Raw genomic sequence first — 11,112 nt, forward strand, 5'->3', positions numbered from 1 at the left:
AAAAGAAAAAATCTTTTTTTTTTTTTCAGATTTGTAAAAATACTAAAAAGATTTCCTACTTTTTCAGGTTTTTATTCCTCCGCGCTCCGACGTTAACTTTGCCGTTTTCAAAATTTCAAGTCTATTCTCCTTCTCACGTAAGTCCATGTTTGCTTGATGGAAATGAATGGGGTGAGAATAAAAGGGTAAAATATTTTGAAAATTTTGCATACAAATTTAAAAACTAAAGTTGCTTGTTTTGGTGGGATGGTAAAGTAATATAGATCTATATTAAATGATAAAGTACATAAAAATGTGTTTATTTGCATATGTGATAAATGAATTATCTTTTTACATCATTCTTCAGAGGTCTACGATCCTATTATAAAGAGTATAATTTCAGAGGAATATGAGAATATATACTATGTTATTATTGAAAAAAGAACCCTACTCACTTGCATGTCTATACGCCCAAACATAGATGGACGTGAAAAGACAACGTTGCCCACCGCTTAAATACCTCCACGTGTCTTCCTATTGGCTTGCACATTGGTGCAATGGCAATGCAAGTGAATTAGGTTCTCGTCCATTAATATTTTATGGGGAAAATAAGGATCCCTCATATACGCGGTTGTACGACCACTATGCCTAGAGTCCTAGACATATATGGGGTGGCATTTCACCCCCATCACAGTGAAATACAAAACCCACTCCCCCTGTTGATGCCCACTATGCCCCTTCATTGGGATACTGATCTTCTGTGCTATTTTCTATATGTACACGTGACACGTACATTTTCAAAACCAATGATTGTAGAAGTTTTTTGAAATTCAAATCCATTTTAATCCTAAATTATACAACTGGTGGATATTAAAAATGTACAAATGTTTCATACACAAAGATAATTGCACGATTAAGAATTTGAGAATATCTAAATCCCCTTCATTGGCCCCTCATATGGGCACAAGGGTCGTACAATAGGGAGCATTATTTTTCCTAGTTTATTATCTTTTATTTTTTTCTGACTTTGACTCTTTGTTATCTCTGTATATCGTTACATGTAGGGTCAGTAATTTATTTTTCATTTATTTTTACTCGTCAAACAAACATGCCCTAACTTTTAACCGACGTTAACTTTGTTGTTTCCAAATTTTAAAGTCTATTCCTCTTCTCATATATATGAAAATCATTTATTAATTTATACGAAAAAAATGCTTAGGGTCACCGATCGTCGGTTCGTCACATCTTTATTCCAATCTAAAAGTTGAGATTCGTGTGTCTACAGTGACATGCGCTGACGTGGAAGATCTGAACCGTCCAAAGAAGGGTAAGTGACTTTCCCATTGGTGTAGTGGTTTCCTGCAACGTCAGCTTCATATGGTCCCACTTTTCTTTTGGGTAGAAAATAAATGAATACTTCTTAAATTTTTTGAAATTGGCGCTTTTTGCCACTTGGTACATTGATTTAAAATGGCGGGAACATGCCCCATTAACAAACTTGAGATATATAATCCATTTGCCAGGTCAGCTACCACGTGTTACAAATGTTTCAAAAACAGCTTATCCGTTTCTTTCAAATTAAAGGTGGGACTCAATTGGGTTTGGCCAAGGGGGAGAGAGAGAGTTCAAGGTTCCTCAAAGGGTAGTGAGTACATCTACCATGTTTGAGTAGCTCACCGATCCAAAATCCAAATCACTTGGTGGATTGAGGAATCTAGGGGTATTTATGTGAATATAAAAATGAGGGTAAGTCTAGCTACGGAAACACACTTGGAAATGAGTCATACCTAACCTACCTATCTTATCATATTTAAGAGACGGAAAAGAAGGTCTCTAAGGGCAACTATGTAAATAATATATATAATTACGAAAATACCCCCATATGTAGATTTCCCACCTACCAAGGGACCATCCAAACCGATTTAGAAAGTCCCAGCCAGATAAAGTTGCCAAATCAACCCGATTCGAGCTGTCAAGAATTTAATACAACCTAGTCATTCTTCCCAGATAGACCAGTAAACCAGCCACATCTTCCTTGCTTAATTTGGGCTGTTTCTGAACCTGTTTCAATGCATGCAAGGTTCTGATTGGATAACCCATTCAAAAAAAAAAAAGATTGATTGGATACTTACCACAAACGTGGTTATTTAGGTGAAATGCACCAAAGGCATCTAACCCTATGATCATTTTACTGCATTCTTTAAGCTTAGTCACCGATAGAGTGAGAACTGCTCATCTTGTTTTATGGAGATAGATTTAAATCCTGGTTAACTAAGAGATAGATTAGTCATTTCTCTTCCTAACCTTTGTGGATTCGCCCCGAAAACACACTTATGCCCCGTTTGATAACGTTTTGCTATTTTTGTGCTATTTCTAGATACATAAACAATAAAAACGAATTTTCAAGTTTTTTAAAACAAAAACATATTTTTTTGTATTTGATGAACCTGTTTATTTAAACGTTTTTTGCATACATAATGCCACTAAAAAACCCAATAGTATCATCAGATGCCCAAAATGAAGAGAGGGTTCGGTTGCATATTTTTAGGTTTAAATAGTTGAGAGATTTATCGGGCACAACAACTTTTTTTTTGTTGTTCTCTCAAATTCATTTATAGAAATGACGAAACAAGTCCGACTTGCTTCGTCAAAGTCGTTTATAAAATTGTAAATATGCATAAATTTTGATTTATGTTTATAAAAATGGATGAAAACATAACAATTTTATCAAACGCTTTTTATATTGTTTCTCCAACTATGGGAACAAGAAAACACATAAACAAAACGTTGTTAAACGGTGCCTTAGATTGTATGTATGAAGGGAAACTACGTTTGGGTACCTCACATTTGATTTACTGAGTTTGGGAACCCCAGGTTTAGGTTTCACAAATATTACGTTTAAGTCATATGATTCTAGTTTTTCTCGTAGATATTATGTTTGGTTTTTTCTATCTCTTTCTTTAATGGCCATACCCAATTGCAACTAGAGACATTAAAAAAAAAAAAAAAAAAAAAAAAAAAAAAAAAAAAAAAAAACATATGGGGGAGATGTTGAGAGTGAAACAGGAGAGAGAGCATATATTTAGTTATATGTTGATACTGATTCGATCGGAGAGGATCGGTGCGTATCAGTCATTTTTATCTTTTGATTTTCAGAAAAAAAAAATATATTTTTTTACTGTTTTACCCCTGAAACGATATGGATAACTGATTTGAATTGATCAAATATCGAAAACGGGTCTCAATTGATACAGATATGATACGACTGATGCAACAGATATGATATTGATACTTGAAACCATGAGATAGCATGATAGATAAAACAAGGGGAGAGAGAAACAAAGCACTGAAAGATGCAGAGAGTGAGCCAGAGAGAGAAAGAGCTAGAGGTTGCGGGGGTATGGAAGGAGAATTGATGTAGGTGTCTTTGTCACTCAATAGCATATCGCTGAAACCACGTACATTAAAAAACAAAGTAAAACCCATCAGTTAACAGAGGCACCTTTATTAGGAATCAACACCAAACTACAAAAAATCTATAATGAAAACAACCTTCAGAACGCAACACCCAATGATCAAACGATAAACAAAACAAAAAGAGCGCAGCCCACAAACAAAATGATGGATTCTCCAATTGAAAAACACGTCTAATAATGCATGAACAACGTGCGGAATTAAGTAAAAGTAAAGTTCCTATAACATGAACTAGACGAAAAGAGAAATCTATAACAAGCCTATATAGGCACAAAGCAAAAAGAGGTAGGTTGACTAATAAAAAACTATTGGACCTTGGAAGGAACAAAAATTTTAGCAAGAGCATTAATGGCCAAAGAGGGGCTGAGAGAGAGAGGGCATGAATGGCCATAGAGGGGCTGAGTGAGAGAGAGAGAGAGAGAGAGAGAGAGAGAGAGAGAGGGGGGGGGAGGTTGGGGTTACGGGCTTCATGGGGGGATAAATAAAGTAGGGAAGGGAACCAAGGAGGAGTTCGGGGTTTACAGAGAGAGAAGGGGGATGTGGGAGGTAGCAAAGGGCGACAGTCGATCATTGAGGTAGATGGCACTTGGCAGGGAGGCCCAATAGTGATCCACTCCTTAGAGGCGATGACAACAATTGCATATGAATCTCTCCCATCAAAATACCACATCAATTTTATAAGATAAGGAGGTGTAGGTGAAGGAGCAGGAGTTTTGGACGTGGTGGTTGAAAATATAAAGGAAATCCTACAAAGGCACAAACATAACATATCAAGCGTGAGATACCTCAGAAAATGTGAATAACTACCTTAATTGTAATTTCTTCAAGCTTTTGACACCCTAGATGTAATTTACCTTTTCACTTATGTTGCTACATTGGGACATTATTCATCTGTGTTGGGTAATTGAATTTTAACGATTAGAGAAATTAAAAAAAAAAAAAAAAAAAAAAAATTTGCGGTTTTACCTCAATAATCCCAATCAACCCCCCAATGATCCACAAGATGGTGTGACCCACACTGTGGATTATGGGCCCTGACTTTAATTAAGTGTTATCAATTTAAATAGGAAGGCCACAACTCCACTTTTTGGGTACGAAGTTAGGCTTGCAAGTGCAACTGTAAATAACCAGTCATCATCATATATAGAAAAATAATAATTAATCATTAAATAACCCAGCTGCCCCTCGCATATCAATACAAAACCCATGAAAGCAACAATAATTGAAATTATTCATTGATTTTTTTTTTCAGGTGTACTAGAAAAAATAAATTTTAACATTCATCAGCTTAGCCAAAAAATCTCAACAATAGTTTCAATAAATGATCAATTCACAAACCTTATACGTTCTACGCTCTCAAGGAAATGCTCTCCCACAAATTTGATGATTAGATGACCCTGCAGCTTAGAATCCTCTTAATCATGGACATTAGGTCTACATAGTTTATCTTCTTTTCTTTTCTTTTTTTTTTGTCAATTCCACATTGAGGCAGATGGGGACCCACGAGGGAGCAAACAAGAGATCTAAAGGGGCCACACTTACTACTTACTACTAAACCATTACCATTTTTCAATAATGTGGAGTGTAGACCCAACTGTCTAATTGTCTGCAACTAAGCTAGAAGCTCTCTCTCTCTTTATTCACTTAATTTTTATATTTTTACATATGAAATATCCGTATCATGCTTAACCAAATGGGGCTTAGTAAATTATAGCTTGTCTTTACTTCCCCCTGCAACTTGGTATGTTTTACCCCTCGTATGAGAAGATGTTGCATCTTAGTGGGTTGGTGGTGTTTAATTTTATAGATACTTATACTAACATATTTTCTTTATATAGAGCTGTTTTTCGATCTAGGGTCGTAAGTCGTAACCCAATCTAGTGTTTGTGAAAGTCAAAGTAAGTTGGATTATTTAAACCGTATCATGGTTGCACTAAATCATATTTCTCCAGTTAGTCAACAGACTCAGATTCTACATATTTATCCAATTTCATATTATTAATCAAGTAAATTAAAATTCATAATCTATAACATCTAGCTCTATCACACACTTATCAGTACATGGTTTTAAATTACATTATTGTGATTGATATTATGATTCTTCTGAATATATACATCATAATATGTAACATATATAGAAAAATGACTTAAAACGATGAAATTACATATGTAGAAGAGAACAAGATCATGCCTTTAACAAAATCTTCCCGTTAAAAGACCTTTTTTGTTTTGTCGTCAAATTTTCTGCGTAAATGATGTTTTACGTGAGAAATAAAAAGTCATATTTTATAAGAAAACTTTCTATTTATGCCTTTGTTTACATGGAAATAAAGGGCTATTAAAGTGGAAAAGTAATGTTGGAGACTCAAAGTCCACTACTTATATGTTGGGTCAGTTGGTACTAGTGAATCTGATTTCCTTTTTGATATGTCAGTGGCAATGAGTACTTTAGTAGTGTATTTTATTATTATTATTTTAAATAACATAATGAGGTCAACTGGTGAAGCATTAGGAAAATATGTCTTGCATCCTCTAAATGTTTGGTCCAATAATATTAAGGAGTCAAATAGATATGTGATATGATGGTCCTAGCGTTAGCATTATTCAAATAGAAAAACGTGGTGAATATGTTTGAAATATAGAAATTTAACACCATATGTTTTTTTTTTTTTTTTTTTTTACGTAATTAATTTGCATAAACATACAATGTTGCTTGTCTAAATATATGTTTTGTACCTATAAATAGGGGACAAAATAATTTGCCTTAGACTTAAAACAAAACTAATGATGATTTTTGTTTTTATTTCAAGTTTTAACACCTCTTTGGATATTTAGAATTTATGTATTACATAAATTTGAATAGAAATATTCCATACAGAGCAAGAAAATATATAAAATTGTGCATCCTTCTTATAATTATCATTGGATATATTAATGTACTTATATTTGTTAATTATTTTTTTTTTGTAAAGATATTTGTTAATTATTACACCAGCGTCACATATTAGTGGTAATGGGGCCACAATTCTTCCAAACTTTAGGGAAAAGTATCAAAGGAAGATGATTTACAAAATCATTAATTTGAAGTGAATGTTGGGTAATGAATAAACGGCGTATAAACAAAATTAGTACAATTAAAACAAGGATGTTACATTACAAAAAAAAAAAAAAAAAAAAAAAATGTTGAGATGGATGAGTGGTAAAACCAAACAAAACAAAATACGAATTGACCAAATTATCTCTAATTTAAGAATTGTTTTGATACATGATAAGTTGTGAGAAAATCTTTTGAAATAATATAAAATGTACAACATATATCTTGAGGTGTCTAACACAGATGGCTGATTTGTTTCAAATCGAAGGAACTATAAAAACCAAATGTAGGCCTAAAGTGACTCTGGATAAACGGTGAGTCGAATACCACTACTGTCTCTCTCTCTCTCTCTTTCTTTTTCTTGGATAGAAAAACGTGTAAAATACTAGACCATGTGGTATATGATCTTGAGACGTAGATATATAGAAACTAGCACTTTCAAGCGCGTGGTTGGGGAAACAAGATTATAAGATTTGACTGAGTTAAAAAATAGGCATGAGACCCAAGGAGAAACTCTAGTTAAGATATTGTTTTTTAATGTGATCAGGACTCTCTCTCTCTCTCTCTCTCTTTGGGAGAATGTTAAATCCTAATTATTTGGACTGGTTTGGGCACTTGATTGTTCTACTGCTTTAATGTAGGGTTCAATGGGAGCATATATAAAAGCATCAATTGCGTAAAAAATATAGTGTTTCATGGGGGTACATCGGTCATTCGCCCCACTCTTTGTCTGAGGCATTCTGGTACTGGACAATTTTTTTTTTCTCCTTTTTATATAGGGAAAAAGGTTCTTTGAACTATTAGAGTAGAATACACTAGCATATTTGTGTCTCTCTCTCCTCTTCATATGAAAACGATGAATACACTAGTATTTATGTGTCTATCTCTCTCCTCTCCACATGAAATGACCTTATTGTCCTGTACATAGTACATAACAATTCAAGGATGAAAAATATTACCACTTTGTGTTTTGTTTTTTTTTTTTTTGGGGGGGGGGGGGGGCGGGAGGGGGAGGGGGTGGCGGTGGGGGTGGGGTGTTTAAAACATTATCACTTAAAAGCATGAATATAACCATTTAGGGATGGGGATTGTATCTGCCGTATCAACAAGGACCTATCCAATATTGCTTGATACTATGGATCTCCGATTCTCCCCTCAAAGAATAAGATAAACATCAATCATATCAGCTGAGTTAACCTAGGATCTGCGAAACCCGATTTATCCGAAATATGATCACTAAGGTTGTGTTTGGTAGCCAAGAGAAGAAAAGAGAGAAAAAAAAAAAGGTACAAAATTTGTACGTCTTTTCTTAGTTTAGGAAGTTCTCTCTATGCTTGGTATGTCTTAACCCAAGAGGAGATTCAGTTTTTGAATTTTAAATTTTTCATTGAGAATTGTGAAGTTTTTTTTTGCTCTCTAAAAAAAAATCTTGCAAAAAACACAAGAAAACATTAGAAAATATAGAAGGCTTTCTCTTCTTCTCCTCTAGTGGTAATCAAACATATATACCTTTTTTTTTTTTCTCACCATTTCATTTATTCTCTTTTCTTTTTCTTTATTTTCTAGATTCTTTTTTCTTTTATTGTTTTTTTCTCCTCTTAGCTACCAAACATAGCCTAAATCCTTGGACAGCATATATAATATCGTCTTACTTTCTGGTCCGCATCTGGGCCCTTTCTTTTGCTGAGTAGCGCAGGCCCATGGATCTTGACTTGGTCTGAGCCCGCAGTTGGCCCAATTAAGAGTGGACCTGTGATCTTGCAGCGTCACATGTCAGACAAACACGGAGGAGATTGAGCTTTTACGGATCAAACGGTAAAACCCTAGGGAAAAAACAGGAAAAAGTGAACTTATATTTGTTCAGTTGATTGTGAAAATTGTTTTGAGTTTATTTTGATCAAATCGGTCTATAAACCTTCAGGAGTTAACGAGTTCCAGAGATATGGAAGTTGCAGGCGAAGAAGAACGAGACGGTCTGTCCGTTCATTCTCCAGGACAAGCTCTACCTTCTTCAGCTTCTTCTCTTCCCAAGGTCGGTCTTTTTTGCATCTCTTTTTTTTGTCACTTTGTCTACGTTTGGTTGTCTCCGGGAATGAAATGCGCTTCATTTTGATTAGTATCTGAGTGCATTTAACCTTTAATCTGAAGCAAAATGGGCTCATCTCATTCATCACCGATGTTTGAATAACTCATCGGAATAGTTTAGTTTCTTACAGACCTGGAACGACCTTATTGCTGGTGATTTTAATGATAAGCCATTATGATTCGTCAATTAGTACATTTTGAAGCATCGGGTTAATCATTTAAATTGTTATGCCAATTCAAAATGAAATCGTTTCATTCCTAGCGGCAACCCAATACGCGTCCTTTGTCATTTTGCATTCTATGTGAATATATTATCTTCGTTTGGTTCCTTCCCCTCAACCCCCAGGAGCAATCGCAGGTTGAATTGGAACTGAGATTGTTGGAAGCTCTCGAAATATATCCTGTAGTCAAACTACAAGGTAAGTCTATAAATATGTAGTTTATTTGTTTATTTGTTTATTTGTTTGTGTGTGTGTGTGTGGGATTTTAATATTTAAGGAACCTCAATGTCAGAACTGGAATTTGATGTTTGGTGGTGGCTTTATAGTTGTAGTAGAGTGCAGTACCATGGACAAGTACACTGAATAGGCTTGACAATTTGGTTTGTTATTAGTTGTGTTGTGAAGTAGGACTAGGGATTTGGTATATCGTTGTGAAAAAGATGAATTCCCAATTACTAGTGTTTGGGAGAGGGGATGAAGTTATTGGTGGTTCTATGTATGGCTTGATGAATTAGCCTTCTTCCAAAGATTTCAATGAAGCAAAGAAGCTTGTGGTAGAAGGTTCTTTTATAGACCTCATGTCTATTTATTCTTTTATTTATGGGATTTATTTTTCGTTACCTTGTCAGTAGGCTTAGAGAAACTGGAACTGTTTGGGGGTTTTTGTTGACTGCTAAGTTCATTCTTTTATTGCCATTTGTTGCTCGTGTTTGTGGACACATGATGTCCTGGCTGTAGTGTGCAGGGTTGGTATTCCTTTAGAAGTTGCAAAATCTGTTTGGTTGATCATTTGAGTTGGTATTCACCGAGTGGTCCTTTTCATTAGCGAATTGATGGAGGGCCGGTAGGGGAAGGGAAGAAATCCCTGAGATGCTCAGAGTTGCAGGGGGAGAGGGAGAGAAGTCGCACAAAGAAGGGGGGAAGAAGAATCACACACGGAGCCTCAGGCTTTCAAACATTCAAACTCAATTCATCTTCTCAAGCTGTTCTCTAATTGAACATTACATGCATTTAAATAGAAAAAGAAAACCAACATTAAAGGAAACCTACTCTAATTTGGAAACTCAAATTAATTGGAAACTAAATCCTAGTAGATATCACCTATTTAAGTTACCAAAAAATAAAAGATTGCATGAGAATAGAAATAAATTCCTAAAAGATCCTCCGGTTCAACTTTGTTTGGATACTCAGATGGGTTTGGATCGGTCCATGGGTGTGCATCTACATAAACTCCGCCGGTGTTGAGAAAAACTCGTCCACGAGTTTTGTAAAATGGGAGAATCAACACCAATCGATCAACATCCATCCTTGCATGTCTGAAGTCACCATCAAAACCATGATCGAATTCTATGAAATCCACAACGCGAAGTTCATTGGTGAAGTAGTGATTCGGGAAAATAAAATCGATCGGTTTATTGAAGAGTTCAACCGATTTAAATTTTTTCACAAGTTGATCTTCAATTTCTAACGATGCCATCTCATCTTCCACCATCGGTGACTCATCTTCTGGATCGTCTACCTGTTTCTCAATGGCTGAGATCACATAGTTGAAGGTAGAGTGTGCTTGGGCGTTGATGTCCGTGCATTGTCGTTGAACCTCATCAAGTTCTCTCATATCAATTGCATTTGTTGACAAATATCCAATAAAAGATCGAGATCCATCAGCTAGGTTTTCTATTCAGAATCACTATGGACCCCACTATGGTAAGAGAACACTCAAAGAGAATGACAAAATAGAGAATATATGGAATATTGTGACCACAGTGGCAAACTTATAATTAAATTGAAATTCCTTAATAACTGGCAGAATCGAAATTATAAGGAAAGTCAATTAGAAACAAGAGAACAACTTATAAGGTGGGTAGGGGTAAACTTGGAAGCAAAATAGAAAATAGGAACAAAAGGAAATAAAAAAGAAATAGAGGGGGCAAAGTTGGAAAATGAAACAGATTAAAGAGAGTAAGGTAGAAAAAGGTTCTCGGGGGTGGGGTTTGGATTACCGACAGAAGGCAAGGGATACCCTTCTCGGAGACGAGAGACCAGCAAGGGTCTTCTGCTCCGTTGAAGGAAATCGAAGCCAGGAACTGTGATGCCAGCAGTTTGATGAAGCTGCTGTGAGGTGAAGTGGAAGGAGACCAGCGGTGGCGAGTTGGTTTTGACCAAGGGAGGGCGGCTCACGATGGGACTTCGGCGCAGCTCCATCCTCTGTTCTTCTTCTTCTTCTTCTTCTTCTTTCTTTCTTTCTTCTTTTTTTTTTTT

The 11,112-nt window shown here is 35.5% G+C and overlaps 1 protein-coding gene across 5 annotated transcripts in view; it reads left to right on the forward strand.

Moving 5' to 3' along the window:
• The first annotated feature begins 8,248 nt into the window (after positions 1-8,248).
• LOC122076142 overlaps positions 8,249-11,112 on the forward strand; it is a 7,105-nt gene continuing 4,241 nt past the window's right edge. For 2 of the 5 annotated variants that reach the window (XM_042641449.1, XM_042641445.1), the window contains exons 1-2: positions 8,369-8,579; positions 8,979-9,051. In XM_042641449.1, the coding sequence (XP_042497383.1) occupies positions 8,490-8,579; positions 8,979-9,051 (163 nt within the window). In that variant the 5' untranslated portion in view covers positions 8,369-8,489. The other 3 variants (XM_042641448.1, XM_042641446.1, XM_042641447.1) reach the window with 3 other exon arrangements.

This window comes from Macadamia integrifolia, chromosome 4, assembly GCF_013358625.1.
Source record: "Macadamia integrifolia cultivar HAES 741 chromosome 4, SCU_Mint_v3, whole genome shotgun sequence".
Classification (NCBI taxonomy): domain Eukaryota; kingdom Viridiplantae; phylum Streptophyta; class Magnoliopsida; order Proteales; family Proteaceae; genus Macadamia; species Macadamia integrifolia.